Consider the following 21,843-nt stretch of genomic DNA (forward strand, 5'->3'; position numbering starts at 1 on the left):
CACCACTGGAACAGGCCACTGTCACATATTTAGGCCCCGGCAACCAGGCAGAGGAGAGAGGTCCCGTAACAGAGAATCTGGCCTTATGTCAGCACAGAATCTGTCTTCATGTCATAGCAGAGAATCAGGCTTCACGTCACCCACCACTGGAACAGGCCACTGTCACACATTTAGGCCCAGGCACCCAGGCAGAGGAGAGAGGTCCCGTAACAGAGAATCTGGCCTTATGTCAGCACAGAATCTGTCTTCATGTCATAGCAGAGAATCAGGCTTCACGTCACCCACCACTGGAACAGGCCACTGTCACACATTTAGGCCCCGGCACCCAGACAGAGGAGAGAGGTCCCGTAACAGAGAATCTGGCCTTATGTCAGCACAGAATCTGTCTTCATGTCATAGCAGAGAATCAGGCTTCACGTCACCCACCACTGGAACAGGCCACTGTCACACATTTAGGCCCAGGCACCCAGGCAGAGGAGAGAGGTCCCGTAACAGAGAATCTGGCCTTATATCAGCGCAGAATCAGTCTTCATGTCATAGCAGAGAATCAGGCTTCACGTCACCCACCACTGGAACAGGCCACTGTCACACATTTAGGCCCCGGCACCCAGACAGAGGAGAGGTTCATTCAACTTTGGGTTGCACCGCAATATAATGGTAAAATGAATTTAAAAATAGTATTGAATGAGGAAGTGCCCTGGAGTAGAATAATATATTGTTAAGGGGAGGTAGTTAATATCTAATCTGCACAAGGGATAGACAGGTCCTGTGGGATGCATGCCTGGTTGATTTTTATGAACGTCAGCTTGTCCACATTGGCTGTAGACAGGCGGCTGCGTTTGTCTGTAATGACGCCCCCTGCCGTGCTGAATACACGTTCAGACAAAACGCTGGCCACCGGGCAGGCCAGCACCTCCAAGGCATAAAAGGCTAGCTCTGGCCACGTGGACAATTTGGAGACCCAGAAGTTGAATGGGGCCGAACCATCAGTCAGTACGTGGAGGGGTGTGCACAGGTACTGTTCCACCATGTTAGTGAAATGTTGCCTCCTGCTAACACGTTCCGTATCAGATGGTGGTGCAGTTAGCTGTGGCGTGGTGACAAAACTTTTCCACATCTCTGCCATGCTAACCCTGCCCTCAGAGGAGCTGGCCGTGACACAGCTGCGTTGGCGACCTCTTGCTCCTCCTCTGCCTTCGCCTTGGGCTTCCACTGGTTCCCCTGTGACATTTGGGAATGCTCTCAGTAGCGCGTCTACCAACGTGCGCTTGTACTCGCGCATCTTCCTATCACGCTCCAGTGTAGGAAGTAAGGTGGGCACATTGTCTTTGTACCGGGGATCCAGCAGGGTGGCAACCCAGTAGTCCTCACACGTTAAAATGTGGGCAACTCTGCTGTCGTTGCGCAGGCACTGCAGCATGTAGTCGCTCATGTGTGCCAGGCTGCCCAGAGGTAAGGACAAGCTGTCCTCTGTCGGAGGCGTATCGTCATCGTCCTGTGTTTCCCCGCAGCCACGTACCAGTGATGGGCCCGAGCTGCTTTGGGTGCCACCCCGCTGTGAACATGCTTCATCCTCATCCTCCTCCACCTCATCCTCATCCTCCTCGTCCTCCAGTAGTGGTCCCTGTCTGGCCACATTTGTACCTGGCCTCTGGTGTTGCAAAAAACCTCCCTCTGAGTCACTTCGAAGAGACTGGCCTGAAAGTGCTAAAAATGACCCCTCTTCCTCCTCTTCCTCCTGGGCCACCTCCTCTTCCATCATCGCCCTAAGTGTTTTCTCAAGGAGACATAGAAGTTGTATTGTAACGCTGATAACGGCGTCATCGCCACTGGCCATGTTGGTGGAGTACTCGAAACAACGCAACAGGGCACACAGGTCTCGCATGGAGGCCCAGCCATTGGTGGTGAAGTGGTGCTGTTCCGCAGTGTGACTGACCCGTGCGTGCTGCAGCTGAAACTCCACTATGGCCTGCTGCTGCTCGCACAGTCTGTCCAGCATATGCAAGGTGGAGTTCCACCTGGTGGGTACGTCGCATATGAGGCGGTGAGCGGGAAGGCCGAAGTTACGCTGTAGCGCAGACAGGCCAGCAGCGGCAGGGTGTGAACGCCGGAAGCGCGAACAGACGGCCCACACTTTATGCAGCAGCTCTGACATGTCGGGGTAGTTGCGAATGAACTTCTGCACCACCAAATTCAGCACATGCGCCAGGCAAGGGATGTGCGTCAAACCGGCTAGTCCCAGAGCTTCAACGAGATTTTGCCCATTATCGCACACCACCAGGCCGGGCTTGAGGCTCACCGGCAGCAACCACTCGTCGGTCTGTTGTTCTATACCCCGCCACAATTCCTGTGCGGTGTGGGGCCTGTCCCCCAAATATATGAGTTTCAGAATGGCCTGCTGACGTTTACCCCGGGCTGTGCTGAAGTTGGTGGTGAAGGTGTGTGGCTGACTGGATGAGCAGGTGGAAGAAGAGGAGGAGGAAGCTGAGTAGGAGGAGGAGGAGACAGGAGGCAAAGAATGTTGCCCTGCGATCCTTGGCGGCGGAAGGACGTGCGCCAAACAGCTCTCCGCCTGGGGCCCAGCCGCCACTACATTTACCCAGTGTGCAGTTAGGGAGATATAGCGTCCCTGGCCGTGCTTAGTGGTCCACGTATCTGTGGTTAGGTGGACCTTGCCACAGATGGCGTTGCGCAGTGCACACTTGATTTTATCGGACACTTGTTTGTGCAGGGAAGGCACGGCTCTCTTGGAGAAGTAGTGGCGGCTGGGAACAACATACTGTGGGACAGCAAGTGACATGAGCTGTTTGAAGCTGTGTGTGTCCACCAGCCTAAATGACAGCATTTCATAGGCCAGAATTTTAGAAATGCTGGCATTGAGGGCCAGGGATCGAGGGTGGCTAGGTGGGAATTTACGCTTTCTCTCAAATGTTTGTGAGATGGAGAGCTGAACGCTGCCGTGTGACATGGTTGAGATGCTTGGTGACGCAGGTGGTGGTGTTGGTGGTACATCCCATGTTTGCTGGGCGGCAGGTGCCAACGTTCCTCCAGAGGCAGAGGAAGAGGCCGAGGCGGCGGCAGCAGCAGCAGAAGAGGCCGAGGCGGCGGCAGCAGCAGAAGAGGCCGAGGCGGCAGCAGCAGAAGAGGTAGCAGGGGGAGCCTGAGTGACTTCCTTGTTTTTAAGGTGTTTACTCCACTGCAGTTCATGCTTTGCATGCAGGTGCCTGGTTATGCAGGTTGTGCTAAGGTTCAGAACGTTAATGCCTCGCTTCAGGCTCTGATGGCACAGCGTGCAAACCACTCGGGTCTTGTCGTCAGCACATTGTTTGAAGAAGTGCCATGCCATGGAACTCCTTGAAGCTGCCTTTGGGGTGCTCGGTCCCAGATGGCGGCGGTCATTAGCAGGCGGAGTCTCTTGGCGGGGGGTGTTCTGATTTTGCCCACTGCTCACTCTTTTGCTACGCTGTTGGCTCGGTCTCACCACTGCCTCTTCCTCCGAACTCTAAAAGTCAGTGGCACGACCTTCATTCCATGTGGGGTCTAGGACCTCATCGTCCCCTGCATCGTCTTCCACCCAGTCTTGATCCCTGACCTCCTGTTCAGTCTGCACACTGCAGAAAGACGCAGCAGTTGGCACCTGTGTTTCGTCATCATCAGAGACATGCTGAGGTGGTATTCCCATGTCCTCATCATCAGGAAACATAAGTGGTTGTGCGTTAGTGCATTCTATCTCTTCCACCCCTGGGGAAGGGCTAGGTGGATGCCCTTGGGAAACCCTGGCAGCAGAGTCTTCAAACAGCATAAGAGACTGCTGCATAACTTGAGGCTCAGACAGTTTCCCTGATATGAATGGGGGTGATGTGACAGACTGATGGGCTTGGTTTTCATGCGCTATCTGTGCGCTTTCTGCAGAAGACTGGGTGGGAGATAATGTGAACGTGCTGGATCCACTGTCGGCCACCCAATTGACTAATGCCTGTACCTGCTCAGGCCTTACCATCCTTAGAACGGCATTGGGCCCCACAAAATATCGCTGTAAATTCTGCTGGCTACTGGGACCTGAGGTAGTTGGTTCACTAGGACGTGTGGCTGTGGCAGAACGGCCACGTCCTCTCCCAGCACCAGAGGGTCCACTAACACCACCACGACCATTTACACGTCCGCGTCCCTTATTAGATGTTTTCCTCATTGTTCCCGTTCACCACAATTTTGAGAATGGCAAATTTGGGAATAGTTTTTCAACCCAGAACAAAAAATGTGCTTTTACGGTCACTACAAATAACTTGACCAGCTAAAACAGTACAGATTTGGTTGAATAGAAATGTGAGGCCTGTTTTTTTTTGCGCTGTGTGACAGGTATAGGTTTAATCACAGAATCAGACTTCTATCTGCACGGTAGCGTGTGTTTTAGGTTTTTCTGAATGACACTATCAGCACCTTCAATGTAAGATATCCTTTTTGGGATAGATTTCAAGTAGGCCTCATATAGCAGAAACTAGTTATTTTGAGAATGGCAAATTTGGGAATAGTTTTTCAACCCAGAACAAAAAGTGTGCTTTTACGGTCACTACAAATAACTTGACCAGCTAAAACAGTACAGATTTGGTTGAATAGAAATGTGAGGCCTGTTTTTTTTGCGCTGTGTGACAGGTATAGGTTTAATCACAGAATCAGACTTCTATCTGCACGGTAGCGTGTGTTTTAGGTTTTTCTGAATGACACTATCAGCACCTTCAATGTAAGATATCCTTTTTGGGATAGATTTCAAGTAGGCCTCATATAGCAGAAACTAGTTATTTTGAGAATGGCAAATTTGGGAATAGTTTTTCAACCCAGAACAAAAAGTGTGCTTTTACGGTCACTACAAATAACTTGACCAGCTAAAACAGTACAGATTTGGTTGAATAGAAATGTGAGGCCTGTTTTTTTTTGCGCTGTGTGACAGGTATAGGTTTAATCACAGAATCAGACTTCTATCTGCACGGTAGCGTGTGTCTTAGGTTTTTCTGAATGACACTATCACCACCTTCAATGTAAGATATCCTTTTTGGGATAGATTTCAAGTTGGCCTCATATAGCAGAAACTAGTTATTTTGAGAATGGCAAATTTGGGAATAGTTTTTCAACCCAGAACAAAAAATGTGCTTTTACGGTCACTACAAATAACTTGACCAGCTAAAACAGTACAGATTTGGTTGAATAGAAATGTCAGGTCTATTTTTTAGGCGCTGGGTGACAGGCTCAACTTGCCCCTGATGTAGTATATGGCCAAAAAATAACCACACTATTGATGGTTAAATGCACTTGGGTGACACAGGCTCAGCCTGCACTAGATGTAGTATATGGCCAAAAAATAACCAGACTGTTGATGGTTAAATGCACTTCGGTGACACAGGCTCAGCCTGCAGCTGATGTAGTATATGGCCAAAAAATAACCAGACTGTTGATGGTTAAATGCACTTCGGTGACACAGGCTCAGCCTGCAGCTGATGTAGGATATAGCACAAAATAACCACACTATTGATGGTTAAATACACTTGGTGATAGCTTGTGCTGGCGCACCACAAGTCACAAAATGGCCGCCGATCACCCCAGAAAAAAGTGATCTAAAAACGCTCTGGGCAGCCTCAAAAAAGTGAGCAGGTCGATATTAGCACTTCAATGATCCACAGCTGCAGATCGATCACAGAATGAAGTCTTTTGGAGGAGTTAATCTGCCTAATCTCGCCCTAACGTCGCAGCTGCAACCTCTCCCTATGCTTGAATCAGCAGAGTGACGTGCAGTGCTACGTGACCCAAGCTTATATAGAGGCTGGGTCACATGCTGCACTGGCCAATCACAGCCATGCCAATAGTAGGCAAGGCTGTGATGGCCTCTTGGGGCAAGTAGTATGACGCTTGTTGATTGGCTGCTTTGCAGCCTTTCAAAAAGCGCCAAGAAAGCGCCGAACACCGAACCCGGACTTTTACGAAAATGTTCGGGTTCGGGTCCGTGTCACGGACACCCCAAAATTCGGTACGAACCCGAACTATACAGTTCGCGTTCGCTCATCCCTAGTGGTAAGTCCAACATTCCAGCATTAAGAAGGCACCTGGCCTCCAATAACCAAGCCCAGTGGGAGCAACGCCGTCAGAACCCACAAAGCCACACTCCCCGCGCTCCACGTCCTGACTCTTCTCCTTCTTCTCTCTCCTCCCATTTGTCCTCCACCTTCCACCGTGCCGTCGTCGTGTTCATCAGGCAGAAGGCAGGCTTCCGTGGCACCAAATGTACGAACATAAAAAGTTGATGATGCCAGATAACCCTCTTGCCCAACGGCTGACCGCTAGCTTGTCTGAACTGCTAGCCTGCCAACTACTGCCATATAAACTGGTGGACTCGGAGGCCTTTAGAAAATTTGTGGCCATTGGCACACTGCAATTGAAGTTTCCTGGACGGAAATATTTCTCCCAGAAGGGCATCCCAGAGCTATTTTGCCACGTTCAGCGGCAAGTGAATATATCTCTGGCACACAGTGTCGGTGTCAAGATACATCAGACTACAGACACGTGGTCTAGCAAACACGGGCAGGGAAGGTACATAACATTTACTGCCCACTGGGTGAACCTTCTGACGGCCGTCAAGCATGTAACCCGTGGCTCTCGTGTGGATTTGGTGTTACCGCCAAGGATTGCATGCAGGCCTGCCTCTTCTTCTCCGCCTCCTACTCCACCCTCCCTCTCCTCCTCAGCTGACTCCTTCTTTTCCACTGCTACCGCCTCTTCCTCTCCTCCTCCCAAGCTCCCCAGAACCTATTTGACATCCCAGGTGAGACATTGCCATGCTGTGCTCGGCTGTTGTGCCTGGAAGCCAAGAGCCACACCGGTCCTGCACTGCTTTGCAATCACAGGCCGATCAGTGGCTAACCCTGCTCAATTTGACAGTTGGTAAAGTGGTGTGCGACAACGGTGCAAATCTGCTGAGCGCGCTGAAACAGGGCAAAATGAAACACGTGCCGTGTATGGCACACATCCTGAACTTAGTCGTGCAGCGATTCATTGCCAAATACCCCGGGGTCCAGGACGTCTTGCGGCAGGCCAGAAAAATCTCTGGCCATTTTAGAAGATCTTACACGGCTATGGCTCGCCTTGCTGACATTTAGTGGCGACACCACTTGCCCGTCAGACGTCTTTTTTGTGACAGCCCGACGCGCTGGAACTCCACCTTGTGTATGCTTGATAGGCTGCTCCAGCAGCAACTTGCCGTTAACTACTACCTGTACGAACTCTGATGCAGGACAGGTTCTGGGAGCTTGGCTTTTTTCACCGCGCCAGTCACATCATACCTTACGCCTTCTTTCTGGAGCGTGCATTGCATTGTGTCATTGATCAAGCTGTCGAGGAGCAGGAGCTTTAAGATGAGAAAGTCGCAATGCTGAATGAATTCCCAGGGGGGCTACTCCATCTGAGTCAGCAGGAGTCTGAAGAGGAGTCAGAGGAGGATAGTGGCTGGGGGGAGGAGAACCAAGAAGAGCAGGCTTTGAGTGGGACTTTGGTGTTGTCCGTGGCTGGGGGGAAGAGACTGAGGACGACATTCTCCTGGGCGTTGAGCAGGAGCCAGGGTGCTCCACTGCTTCCAGTTTAGTGCAAATGGGGGCCTTCATGCTCCAGTGTTTGAAGAGGGACCCCCGTATAAAAAGCATAAAGGGCAAGGACCAGTACTGGGTGGCAACGTACTTAGACCTCCGGTACAAACACAAAAAGGTGGACATGTTAACAGCATCACAGAGGGCTGGCAGAATGCAGCATTTCCAAGCCTTGCTGCGAGAGATGCTGCATTCTGCTGTTGCAGGCGCTGGCAGAGGAATTTCCACCCAAAGCGAAACAGGTGCGGGTACCAATCCTACCGCGCCTGCAAGAAGAGGGCGGTTTGAAGATGTGTTGGTCACTTTGGATATGAGATCATTTTTGCAGCCAACCCATCAACAGCCGCCCTCTGGATCCAGCCCCATGGAACTCCTAGACCGACAGGTGTCCGACTAGATCGGGTTAACGTTCTATGTGGATGCTCTGAGAAGCGAGGAACCCCGGACTACTGGGTGTGCAGGCTTGACCTGTGGCCAGAGCTGGCACAATTTGCCATGGAGCTCTTGGCCTGCCCCTCGTCGAGTGTCCTGTCCGAAAGGACATTCAGTGCAGCAGGAAGGATCGTGACCTATAAGCGCACTAGCCTAGCTCACGACAGTGTGGACTACCTCACATTTCTAAAAATGAATGAGGCATGGATCTCGGAGGAACACCTGTGACGACCACGTGTAATTGAATTTCCTCATGCCAGCTGTGACACAGTGAAAGGTTTGGTCTGGGAAAACAAGTATTTTCCTCCCAGCATGTGCTGCTGGGCTGATTTACAGCCAGGTGAGATCAAGTACCGGACCGTTTTTTTAATACCAGTGCGGGTTTTGGCAGCACTTGGCTATCCTTAAATAGGAAGAAGCTAGGACTCTGTGTTGGAATATGGGAGCCTTGTGTCTGGATGAAGACTTGATATCAGCAAGGACTCTTTGAGGCAGAATTGCCGCATGATGTGAATTACCACCAACACCGCAAGGTGACTTTTTGTTTGAATATGAATGCTTGTATTGTCACTTGCCTAAATTGTGAATAAAACACTGAACTGTTTGATTCAAAGAACTTGTTGTTCCCTCTATATCATGTCCGCTAATCCTGTCTACCAGAGCGAGTCCCCACAATTGGTGGAGGATGCGGGCAAGAGCAGTGAGGCTGGCGTGAACGCCAATATTTTTTGTTTCTGCCTTTTTCAGGCACGGTTGTATGTTGCACATTAAACCAACTATGTTACAACCAGTGCCCCACGACAAAATGGAGGCTGTTGTGAAGGCCCTCATGGAGGCTAATCTGCAGCAGCGAGAGACAAACCTGCAGCAACGTGAGGCTAATAAACAGCAGCAGGAGACTAACCAGCTGCTGCAACACGTGATGGCTTTGCAGACAGCAGAAGCAACATCGAGCATCCACGATGCCCGGAAAGCAGTCCGTACCGTGATTCCTAAGATGATCCCCGCAGACGACATCGAATCCTACCTGGTGATGTACGAGAAAGTGGCCATCAGGGAAAAGCTACCCCGTGACCAGTGGACTGAGGTCGTCGGTTCATTCCTGGCATCCGATTCCCAGCGGGTGTATTTCGACTTGCCGGACGATCAAGCGGCCGACTACCAAAAAGTAAAGGGTGAGATTTTGGCAACTGGGGGTGAATGTGTTGGTCCTGGCCCAGCGGGTACATCAGTGGGGTTTTAAACCGGCTGATCCTGCGAGGACCTAGTATTATAACTTACTCCACCTCTTGCAAAAGTGGCTACAGCCTGATGTGCTGACTCCCCCGGCTATGCTGGATAGACTATTAGCCAATATGTTCTGGAGGGCTTTGCCATACCCTCTCCAGCACTGGATCGGTCAGGTGTCTCCTGGCAATACCCTTGAGATGGTGGACCTGGTGGAACGCTATGAAGCTACCAGGAATCTAAAGGAGGTTTCTGTTGGGAGGGGGTTCGGCAAACCCCAGAAATCTCCACCCCAGGCCTGGAGATTTGAGCTGATAAAACCCACCAAGGATGTACCCACGGTGGACCTGGCTCCGGTAGTCTGCTGGTGGTGTCAGGAGCCTGGCCATGTAAGGGCTGACTGTCCCCATCAGGTTGAGCCCATGGACACTAACTATGGCTACCGTCAGTCACTATATACCAGGAGGCTGTGTGCAACAGGTACACCAGAGTCTCTAGATCACTGGAAGTGGGAGACATTCCGGCGGAGGCTCTGCTGGACTCAGGGAGTCTGGTGACCCTAGTAAGGGCTAACCTGGTGCGGTCCACTGAGTATGCTGGCTGGAAATTCAGAGTGATGTGCATCCACGGAAACTTAAAAGACTACTCCACCGCGCTGGTGTCTCTAACCACGGTGGCCGGTAGATGGACCCACGAGGTGGCTGTCGCCACAAATGTACATTATGAACTCATAATTGGGAGAGACTTCCTGGGCTTCCCGGCACTGTTGACTGCTATGAGAGTGACTGATAGCCATGAGACAGGGGTAACCCTAGCAGAGTGGCCTAGCTCATGGGGGAGACCAGAACTCTGGGAACCTGAGACCGAAGGGCCAGCAGTATGGGTGACCGCCACTTCGGTGGAAGAGGGGGAGAGATCCCCGCTAAGTGTGGTGGTGGGAAACATGGAGGACTTACCGCCGGTTCATGAATTGGCAGACCTCAATGTCTCTGGGGATAATTTTGGTACCGTCAAACACCGGGACCCAACCCTATCCCCCGCCTGGAAAAATGTGTTAATAGTAGATGGTGAACCACAACAACCTGGGGCAGAGTCAGTGTTTCCCCGTTTTGTGGTTCATCAAGATATGTTGCATCGGGTAAACCAACTATGGGGTGAGCCTATTGAACAGTTGGTGGTCCCCAAGGCTTACCGCAAGCTTGTGTTAGATCTAGCCCACCAACACATTCTCGGGGGTCACTTGGGGCTGCAGAAAACTCAGGATCGTGTTCGACAGCGGTTTTACTGGCCCAGCATATTCAAAGAAGTGGAAGAGTTTTGTAAGTCTTGCTCGACCTGCCAGATAACTAGCCCCCAGCCACATTTCCGTAGTCCTCGTACCTATCCCGATTATCCAAGTACTGTTTGACTGAATAGCTATGGCCCTTATAGGCCCAGTGCTGAAGTCCGCAAGAGGGCATCAACACATCTTAGTCATTCTAGACTACGTCACTCTGTACCAGAGGCGGTGCCACGGCGACATACCTCGGCCAAACTCATAGCTAAGGAGTTAATGGAGATGTTTTCAGGAGTAGGACTACCAAAAGAGGTTCAGTCTGGTAGAACGGTTTAACTGAACATAAAAAATATGTTGAAAAAGGTAGTGTCTAAAGATAGGAAGGACTGGGACCTCCTTCTGTCCTATCTCATGTTCGCGGTGCGAGAGGTACCCCAGGCCTCTACTGGGTTCTCCCCCTTCGAACTGCTATATGGCAGACACCCTCTCGGTCTCCTGGACGTGGCCAAAGAGGTGTGGGAACAACAACCCACTCCACATAAAAGTGGAGTGGGTTGTTATTTATTTGGGAGAAATTTCTGCCTGGTGACTAACCACTCCCCTCTCAAGTGGATGAGCCAGGTCAAGGACAGAAATGCCCTGTCCCGGGTACACTGTCTGGTGTGTGTTCACGACCACAGGGTTGAACAAAGGGTGGGTATGTGACAGAGTGAGAGGTTTGGTCTTGGAAAACAGGTATTTTCCTCCTGACATGTGGTGCTGGGCTGATTTTTCAGCCAGGTGAGGTCAAATACCGGACCGGATTTTAAATGCCGATCTGGGTTTTGGCAGCACCTGGCTGTCCTTAAATAGGCAGCTGGGCTCAGAAGCCAGGTCTCTGTGTTGGGATCTGGGAGCCTTGTGTCTGGATGAAGGTTTGCTACCTGTTTGGCGTGAAAACAGGTTGGTGCTGCTATCAGCAAGGACTCTTTGAGGCAGAATTGCCACAAAGTGTTAATTACCACCAACACTGCAAGGTGACTTTTTGTTTGAATATGACTGTTTGTTTTGTCACTTGCCTAAAGTGTGAATAAAACACTGAACTGTTTGATCCAAAGAACTTGTTGTTGCCTCTATACTGCGTCCGCTAATCCTGTCTACCAGAGCGAGTCCCCACACAGCCCACACATATCCGCCACCACCCAGAACAAAGAATAGTCCTTGTCTTATGTATATACAGTGGCATAAAAGACCTTTTCTGTCAGGTGAATGCCTAATTTTTGGGGCCGGATCTGGCCGACAGTAACATTTTTATCCAGTGACCGCCTAATGTACCTCCAGCCACATCATCACAAGTTCTTTTCTGTCAGGTGAATGCCTAATTTTTGGGGCCTGTACTCCCATGACCAAAAATAAAAATTTTCTAGGCTCCAGCAAGGCACATTTTTAAGAGTTTCCCTTTAAGACGCATAAAAATGGCCCCTGATTAAAATATATATTTTTTGTGTGAATTTTTGCCAATGATCCCCCTCTGGTCTGTCACTGTCCATGTTGTGGGACTATTTGTGCACGTCTAGTAAGTATTTGGTGGCTGCAAATATGAGCTGTAAGTTTTTCAGGTTCGCCTGCCATTAAAGTCAATGGGGCCCGCCGCAAACGCTTTCCTAGCACTTTCTCTGGCGCCTTCTAACGTCTCTCCCTGCACTAAATACACTGGCAAATGGCTGAGGCTATTTATAGGGCTATGACATCACAGGGTTGGCTGGCTGCTGATTGGCTGCATGCATGGCATTGTGGGTGATTCTTCGTTTCTAGAGTTCTTTGCTCCATGTCCTAATATGTGCAGTAGCCATTTTTGGATAAAATGTGATTCGTTACCATGAAGCGTCAGTAAATTCGGATTCGGTGCAAATCAAATTTTTCCTGAAATTTGGATTGAATTCCACTTCGCCATCTTCGATTCGCTTATCTCTGATGATATGACCTATACTGAGGATAGGTTATCAATATAAACAGGCTGCACAATCCTTTTAATTTTTATGGCAAGGAATGACTCTCCCATTAATTGCAATTCATCTGATCACCGTCATAACAATCTAAAATGAATGTAATGTAATGTAATGCAGCAAACCTTGTAAATACCAAAATTTGTGTCTTTCTCAAAATGTTGGGTCACGACTGTAGAGTACTTAATTAATTAATTAAAAAGATTGTGGTATGTTTTGATTATTTTTTTCATTGCTGCATTTGTTTGCACAATTTTCTTTCTGAATAAAAACTGATGCATAATTTATCATACCTCTTGTTGCTTGGCTAAGAAGGTATCAACAAGGTTTCGTTGGTCATTTACGTCCAGTTCTTTCCTCTGTTTTCTAAATGTTTTTCTTACAAAGCTCTTAAGCTCCTTCATATTTTCACTCATTGTTCTGTGAGGTCCGGGCAGCCATTTAAACAGAAATGGATAACTATTGTACAGCTACAACATACATGAAATACAAATACATGTTTTACAAATTGAACTTAAAGAGATAGAGAGATATTAAATGCAAAGTCATGAAACAGATATAAGACAGACAGGCAGACAGACAGATTGATAGATAGACAGATAGAGATAGAGAGAAAGATACAGAAATAGATAGACAATAAACTGTAAGGCTGGGTTCACACCTGAGCGTTTTACAGCGCGTTCCTACGCGCTGTAAAACGCTCCACAGGCAAAAACCAATGTTTCCCTATGGGCATGGTTCTCACCTGAGCGTTTTACAGCGCGTACAAATGCGCTGTTAAACGCCCTACGTCTCAAGAAGTACAGGAGCTTCTTTGGGGCGTATTGTCGCGCGTATTGTAGCAGTTTTTGATTGGATTAATCACACAAACGCTCATACTACGTGCGTATCCAAAAGACAAAAACGCCCCAAAATACGCATCAAAAACGCCCGATAAAAACGCCTGTAAAAAGCGCTTATCGAATACGCTCAGGTGTGAACCCAGCCTAAGAACCACTTACCATGACCCAGGGACTGTTGAGAAGTTTTGTATTTTCAGTGACTATAGCAAAAAGCCTCAGTATGGTTGGATCTTCATAATCATATCTTTTATTCAGCAGTATAGTCACAATTATATTGGTTACAGCAGCTTTAAAAATCGCCTGATTATCACAGGGCTTTCCTGAAAAAGAAAAAAAAAAAAACATGATTTTCATTTTTTAACAGATTTTCTTTGCATTTGTTTGACACACCAGATTACATGATGTTGATACCCAGAATGTGCACCTGAGAAGTCACCTCAAATAATAGGTGCATGTTACTCTATCTTATATCCATGGAATGTTATAAATGTCTAATAGGTGCTGGTGGTGATGGGTCTTATAGATGACTCCCCTTTGCAACGTTAGGTGGCTGTCTGCAAAGAGAGGTAGTAGCTAAGGGAATTGTTTCAGTAAGTCCCATATACTTCATAGGCATGGGCATAGCTATACGGGGTGCAGAGGTAGCAGTAGCTACCGGGCCCAGGAGACTGAGGGGGCCCAAAGACCCTTCTGCCACATAAGAAGACACCAGTGCTATACAGTCGTGGCCAAAAGTTTGAGAATGACACAAATATTAGTTTTCACAAAGTTTGCTGCTAAACTGCTTTTAGATCTTTGTTTCAGTTGTTCTGTGATGTAGTGAAATATAATTACACGCACTTCATACGTTTCAAAGGCTTTTATCGACAATTCCATGACATTTATGCAAAGAGTCAGTATTTGCAGTGTTGCCCCTTCTTTTTCAGGACCTCTGCAATTCGACTGGGCATGCTCTCAATCAACATCTGGGCCAATTCCTGACTGATAGCAACCCATTCTTTTATAATCACTTCTTGGAGTTTGTCAGAATTAGTGGGTTTTTGTTTGTCCACCCGCCTCTTGAGGATTGACCACAAGTTCTCAATGGGATTAAGATCTGGGGAGTTTCCAGGCCATGGACCCAAAATGTCAACGTTTTGGTCCCCGAGCCACTTAGTTATCACTTTTGCCTTATGGCACGGTGCTTCATCGTGCTGGAAAATGCATTGTTCTTCACCAAACTGTTGTTGGATTGTTGGAAGAAGTTGCTGTTGGAGGGTGTTTTGGTACCATTCTTTATTCATGGCTGTGTTTTTGGGCAAAATTGTGAGTGAGCCCACTCCCTTGGATACGAAGCAACTCCACACATGAATGGTCCCAGGATGCTTTACTGTTGGCATGACACAGGATGATGGTAGCGCTCACCTTCTCTTCTCCAGACAAGCCTTTTTCCAGATGCCCTAAACAATCGGAAAGAGGCTTCATCGGAGAATATGACTTTGCCCCAGTCCTCAGCAGTCCATTCACCATACTTTCTGCAGAAGATCAATCTGTCCCTGATGTTTTTTTTGGAGAGAAGTGGCTTCTTTGCTGCCCTTCTTGACACCAGGCCGTCTTCCAAAAGTCTTCGCCTCACTGTGCGTGCAGATGCGCTCGCACCTGCCTGCTGCCATTCCTGAGCAAGCTCTGCACTGGTGGCACTCCGATCCCGCAGCTGAATACTCTTTAGGAGACCATCCTGGCGCTTGCTGGTCTTTCTTGGACGCCCTGAAGCCTTCTTAACAAGAATTGAACCTCTTTCCTTGAAGTTCTTGATGATCCTATAAATTGTTGATTGTGGTGCAACCTTAGTAGCCACAATATCCTTGCCTGTGAAGCCATTTTTATGCAACGCAATGATGGCTGCACGCGTTTCTTTGCAGGTCACCATGGTTAACAATGGAAGAAAAATGATTTCAAGCATCACCCCCTTTAAACTTGTCGTCTGCCATTTTAACCCAATCAGCCTGACATAATGATCTCCAGCCTTGTACTCGTCAACATTGTCACCTGAGTTAACAAGACGATTACTGAAATGATCTCAGCAGGTCCTTTAATGACAGCAATGAAATGCAGTGGAAAGGTTTTTTTGGGATAGATGAAGATGAAGTTAATTTTCATGGCAAAGAAAGACTATGCAATTCATCTGATCACTTTTCATAACATTCTAGAGTATATGCAAATTGCTATTATAAAAACTTAAGCAGCAACTTTTCCAATTTCCAATATTTATGTAATTCTCAAAACTTTTGGCCACGATTTTTGATAGTGCATGCTGGTCAAGTTACACCTCTGGCTTTAGGGAAGGGGTTAGGTCAAGAATTTGGCATGGGGGGTGGGGGTGCCGTTTACATTTTTGTCTCAGGCAGCACAAGGGCTATGTGCTTCCCTGGCCACAGAGCACTGAGGGAAGGGGGCCCCAAGCTGAACTCTTGCACCAGGGCCCATGAGCGTTTAGCTACGCCCCTGTTCATAGGGGAGAGACAGGTTCATTCGTAACCAGCTCTACATCATAGACAGACCCTTGTTACATTTAAAGGAATGGAAGGTGTGCCAGAGAAGTATATTAAATGTGTATTCCAGTGGTGAACAATAATTGTCATGGCGGGAGCAGTGTACCCTGAATTACCTGTTCCCAGAAATTGACAAAACCAATACAATGCCAAGTCAGAGTCCAAACCAGGAAGAAACGTAAAGTTTTGAGTTCAAATCATCAGACAAAGGTCAAGGTCCAAATCAGAGGTTGAGAATCCAGTAGATAATAACGCACAATGAAGGTGCACTTACACCAACAGATTATCTGACCAATTTCAGTCCAATCAGACCAATAATTGGTGTGTATAACAAAAGATCTGTGTGTGTCAATAGCCATCTGACCAATGATTGGTCATAAAATCTGTCAGATAATCTGTTGGTGTAAATGCACCCTAAGTCTAGTGAGGCAATCCAGGAAGAGAACACCAATCACAGACAACGTGTGGCCAGCAGGCTGCCTGCTTAAACTTCTGTCCAGTATCACATGACGGATGACATCAGCGTACCTCTGATTGGCTGTCGCCTCCTGAACCAGAAAGCCCAACCTTGTTGTTTTGATAACTGTATGCAGACGGAACTGCCTGATGAGGAGCGCGCGGTAGGAAGAACATGACTTTTATCCTCTATAGACAGGATAGAACTGTGGGGGCTTTCCGCTGGCATTGCTATCGATCAGGAGAACAGGAAACCTGTACCCCATTGAGCGGCCACTCCGTCAACTTTCATTTGTTATGTTTGTAATGGAAAATTCTTAATTTGTATCACAACTTGTATTTATTGAATAGAGTGCTTGGTTTTAATCCTTTTATGTGAGAAATGTAACCGTTGACCCCTACAACCAGGGAGGCCCCAAAATTAGAGTTGAGCGAACACCTGGATGTTCGGGTTCGAGAAGTTCGGCCGAACTTCCCGGAAATGTTCGGGTTCGGGATCCGAACCCGACCCGAACTTCGTCCCGAACCCGATCCCCATTGAAGTCAATGGGGACCCGAACTTTTCGGCACTAAAAAGGCTGTAAAACAGCCCAGGAAAGGGCTAGAGGGCTGCAAAAGGCAGAAAAATGTAGGTAAATCCCCTGCAAACAAATGTGGATAGGGAAATTAATTAAAATAAAAATTAAAAATAAATAAAAATAAAAATTAACCAATATCAATTGGAGAGAGGTCCCATAGCAGAGAATCAGGCTTCATGTCAGCAGAGAATCAGGCTTCACGTCAGCCAAAACTGGAACAGTCCATTGTCATATATTTAGGCCCCGGCACCCAGACAGAGGAGAGAGGTCCCATAACAGAGATTCAGGCTTCATGTCAGCAGAGAATCAGTCTTCATGTCATAGCTGAGAATCATGCTTCACGTCAGCCAAAACTGGAACAGTCCATTGTCAGATATTTTGGCCCCGGCACCCAGAAAGAGGAGAGAGGTCCCATAACAGAGATTCAGGCTTCATGTCATAGCAGAGAATCAGGCTTCACGTCACCCAAAACTGGAACAGTCCATTGTCAGATATTTTGGCCCCGGCACCCAGACAGAGGAGAGAGGTCCCATAGCAGAGATTCAGTCTTCATGTCATAGCAGAGAATCAGGCTTCACGTCACCCAACACTATTTTTAGGCAGACAGAGGAGAGGTTCATTCAACTTTGGGTTGCCCCGCAATATAATGGTAAAATGAAAATAAAAATAGGATTGAATGAGGAAGTGCCCTGGAGTACAATAATATATGGTTAAGGGGAGGTAGTTAATGTCTAATCTGCACAAGGGATGGACAGGTCCTGTGGGATCCATGCCTGGTTCATTTTTATGAACGTCAGCTTGTCCACATTGGCTGTAGACAGGCGGATGCGTTTGTCTGTAATGACGCCCCCTGCCATGCTGAATACACGTTCAGACAAAACGCTGGACGCCGGGCAGGCCAGCACCTCCAAAGCATAAAAAGCTAGCTCTGGCCACGTGGACAATTTGGAGACCCAGAAGTTGAATGGGGCCGAACCATCAGTCAGTACGTGGAGGGGTGTGCACAGGTACTGTTCCACCATGTTAGTGAAATGTTGCCTCCTGCTAACACGTTCCGTATCAGGTGGTGGTGCAGTTAGCTGTGGTGTGGTGACAAAACTTTTCCACATCTCTGCCATGCTAACCCTGCCCTCAGAGGAGCTGGCCGTGACACAGCTGCGTTGGCGACCTCTTGCTCCTCCTCTGCCTTCGCCTTGGGCTTCCACTGGTTCCCCTGTGACATTTGGGAATGCTCTCAGTAGCGCGTCTACCAACGTGCGCTTGTACTCGCGCATCTTCCTATCACGCTCCAGTGTAGGAAGTAAGGTGGGCACATTGTCTTTGTACCGGGGATCCAGCAGGGTGGCAACCCAGTAGTCCGCACACGTTAAAATGTGGGCAACTCTGCTGTCGTTGCGCAGGCACTGCAGCATGTATTCGCTCATGTGTGCCAGGCTGCCCAGAGGTAAGGACAAGCTGTCCTCTGTGGGAGGCGTATCGTCATCGTCCTGTGTTTCCCCCCAGCCACGCACCAGTGATGAACCCGAACTGCTTTGGGTGCCACCCCGCTGTGAACATGATTCATCCTCATCCTCCTCCACCTCCTCCTCATCCTCGTCCTCCTCGTCCTCCAGTAGTGTGCCCTGTCTGGCCACATTTGTACCTGGCCTCTGCTGTTGCAAAAAACCTCCCTCTGAGTCATTTCTAAGAGACTGGCCTGAAAGTGCTAAAAATGACCCCTCTTTCTCCTCCTCCTCCTCCTGGGCCACCTCCTCTTCCATCATCGCCCTAAGTGTTTTCTCAAGGAGACATAGAAGTGGTATTGTAACGCTAATAACGGCGTCATCGCCACTGGCCATGTTGGTCGAGTACTCGAAACAGCGCAACAGGGCACACAGGTCTCGCATGGAGGCCCAGTCATTGGTGGTGAAGTGTTGCTGTTCCGCAGTGTGACTGACCCGTGCGTGCTGCAGCTGAAACTCCACTATGGCCTGCTGCTGCTCGCACAATCTGTCCAGCATGTGCAAGGTGGAGTTCCACCTGGTGGGCACGTCGCATATGAGGCGGTGAGCGGGAAGGCCGAAGTTACGCTCTAGCGCTGACAGGCGAGCAGCGGCAGGATGTGAACGCCGGAAGCGCGCACAGACGGCCCGCACTTTATGCAGCAGCTCTGACATGTCGGGGTAGTTGTGAATGAACTTCTGCACCACCAAATTCAGCACATGCGCCAGGCAAGGGATGTGCGTCAAACCGGCTAGTCCAAGAGCTGCAACAAGATTTCGCCCATTATCGCACACCACCAGGCCGGGCTTGAGGCTCACCGGCAGCAACCACTCGTCGGTCTGTTGTTCTATACCCCGCCACAACTCCTGTGCGGTGTGGGGCATGTCCCCCAAACATATGAGTTTCAGAATGGCCTGCTGACGTTTACCCCGGGCTGTGCTAAAGTTGGTGGTGAAGGTGTGTGGCTGACTGCATGAGCAGGTGGAAGAAGAGGAGGAGGAAGCTGAGTAGGAGGAGGAGGAGACAGGAGGCAAAGAATGTTGCCCTGCGATCCTTGGCGGCGGAAGGACGTGCGCCAAACAGCTCTTCGCCTGGGGCCCAGCCGCCACTACATTTACCCAGTGTGCAGTTAGGGAGATATAGCGTCCCTGGACGTGCTTACTGGTCCACGTATCTGTGGTTAGGTGGACCTTGCCACAGATGGCGTTGCGCAGTGCACACTTGATTTTATCGGATACTTGGTTGTGCAGGGAAGGCATGGCTCTCTTGGACAAGTAGTGGTGGCTGGGAACAACATACTGTGGGACAGCAAGCGACATAAGCTGTTTGAAGCTGTCTCTGTCCACCAGCCTGAATGACAGCATTTCATAGGCCAGTAGTTTAGAAATGCTGGCATTCAGGGCCAGAGATCGAGGGTGGCTAGGTGGGAATTTATGCTTTCTCTCAAATGTTTGTGAGATGGAGAGCTGAACGCTGCCGTGTGACATGGTTGAGATGCTTGGTGACGGAGGTGGTGGTGTTGGTGGTACATCCTCTGTTTGCTGAGCGGCAGGTGCCAACGTTCCTCCAGAGGCGGAGGAAGAGGCCGAGGCGGCGGCAGCAGCAGAAGCGGTAGCAGGGGGAGCCTGAGTGAGTTCCTTGTTTTTAAGGTGTTTACTCCACTGCAGTTCATGCTTTGCATGCAGGTGCCTGGTCATGCAGGTTGTGCTAAGGTTCAGAACGTTAATGCCTCGCTTCAGGCTCTGATGGCACAGCGTGCAAACCACTCGGGTCTTGTCGTCAGCACATTGTTTGAAGAACTGCCACGCCAGGGAACTCCTTGAAGCTGCCATTGGGGTGCTCGGTCCCAGATGGCGGTGGCCAGTAGCAGACGGACTCTCTTGTCGGCGGGTGTTCTGCTTTTGCCCACTGCTCCCTCTTTAGCTACGCTGTTGGCTCGGTCTCACCACTGCCTCTTCCTCCGAATTCTGAAAGTCAGTGGCACGACCTTCATTCCATGTGGGGTCTAGGACCTCATCGTACCCTGCATCGTCTTCCACCCAGTCTTGATCCCTGACCTCCTGTTCAGTCTGCACACTGCAGAAAGACGCAGCAGTTGGCACCTGTGTTTCGTCATCATCAGAGACGTGCTGAGGTGGTATTCCCATGTCCTCATCAGGAAACATAAGTGGTTGTGCGTTAGTGCATTCTATCTCTTCCACCCCTGGGGAAGGGCTAGGTGGATGCCCTTGGGAAACCCTGCCAGCAGAGTCTTCAAACAGCATAAGAGACTGCTGCATAACTTGAGGCTCAGACTGTTTCCCTGATATGCATGGGGGTGATGTCACAAACTGATGGGCTTTGTTTTCAGGCGCCATCTGTGCGCTTTCTGCAGAAGACTGGGTGGGAGATAATGTGAACGTGCTGGATCCACTGTCGGCCACCCAATTATCTAATGCCTGTACCTGCTCAGGCCTTACCATCCTTAGAATGGCATTGGGCCCCACCAAATATCGCTGTAAATTCTGGCTGCTACTGGGACCTGAGGTAGTTGGTTCACTAGGACGTGTGGCTGTGGCAGAATGGCCACGTCTTCTCCCAGCACCAGAGGGTCCACTAACACCACCACGACCATGTCCGCGTCCCTTACTAGATGTTTTCCTCATTGTTACCGTTCACCACAATAAGAAAAAAATTATTTGGCCCAATGTATTGAATTCAAATTCAGGCCTTTTTTTACAGGCGCCTAACACTATCTGGCTATTTATTTAGGTACCGTATTACACTAATACAGGCACAGCAGTAACGACAGATTTAGCTGATTATAAATTGTAGGCCTAGTATTTAGGCCCTGGATGACAGGTATCCCTTTTACGGACAGAATTAGACTTGGAAATGCACGGTAGCGTATAAAGTTATTGAGAATGACCCTATCCGCACCTTCAATCTAATATACCCTTTTATGGATAGATTTAAAGTTGGCCTGATACAGCAGAAACCACTGATTTAGGGAATTGCTAAGTTGGGAATTGTATTTCAACCCAGAACAAAAACTGTGCTTTGGCGGACACTAAATGAATTGACCAGCCTCAGCAATAAACACAGATTTAGCTGAATATAAATTTTAGGCCTATTATTTAGGCAATGGGTGACAGGTATACGTTTACGGACAGAATTAGACTTGAAAAAGCACGGTAGCGTGTGAAGTTATTGAGGATGACACTATCCGCACCTTAAATCTAATATACCCTTTTATGGATCGATTTAAACTTGGCCTGATACAGCAGAAAAAAATTATTTAGGGAATTGCTAAGTTGGGAATTGTATTGTCATGCCCCACTCTGACGATGTGCGGAGGTCAGCCAGGATTGCAGCACGAGTCTAGTATTTGTTTTAATGCTGTGCTGGATCCGCCTCGCATCAGGTGCAC

General features: G+C 48.9%; 1 protein-coding gene across 1 annotated transcript in view; it reads right to left on the reverse strand.

The window, feature by feature from the left end:
* The window catches only part of LOC120997246 (cytochrome P450 2K6-like), a 132,948-nt gene that overhangs the window by 25,902 nt on the left and 85,203 nt on the right, over positions 1-21,843 (reverse strand). Inside the window, exons 5-6 of the mRNA XM_040427251.1 lie at positions 13,547-13,707; positions 12,839-13,015 (exon numbers count right to left, since the gene is read on the reverse strand). Of these exons, the coding sequence (XP_040283185.1) occupies positions 12,839-13,015; positions 13,547-13,707 (338 nt within the window). The remainder of the gene's footprint in view (positions 1-12,838; positions 13,016-13,546; positions 13,708-21,843) is intronic.

Source organism: Bufo bufo, chromosome 4 (assembly GCF_905171765.1).
Source record: "Bufo bufo chromosome 4, aBufBuf1.1, whole genome shotgun sequence".
In the NCBI taxonomy this organism is placed as follows: Eukaryota; Metazoa; Chordata; class Amphibia; order Anura; family Bufonidae; genus Bufo; species Bufo bufo.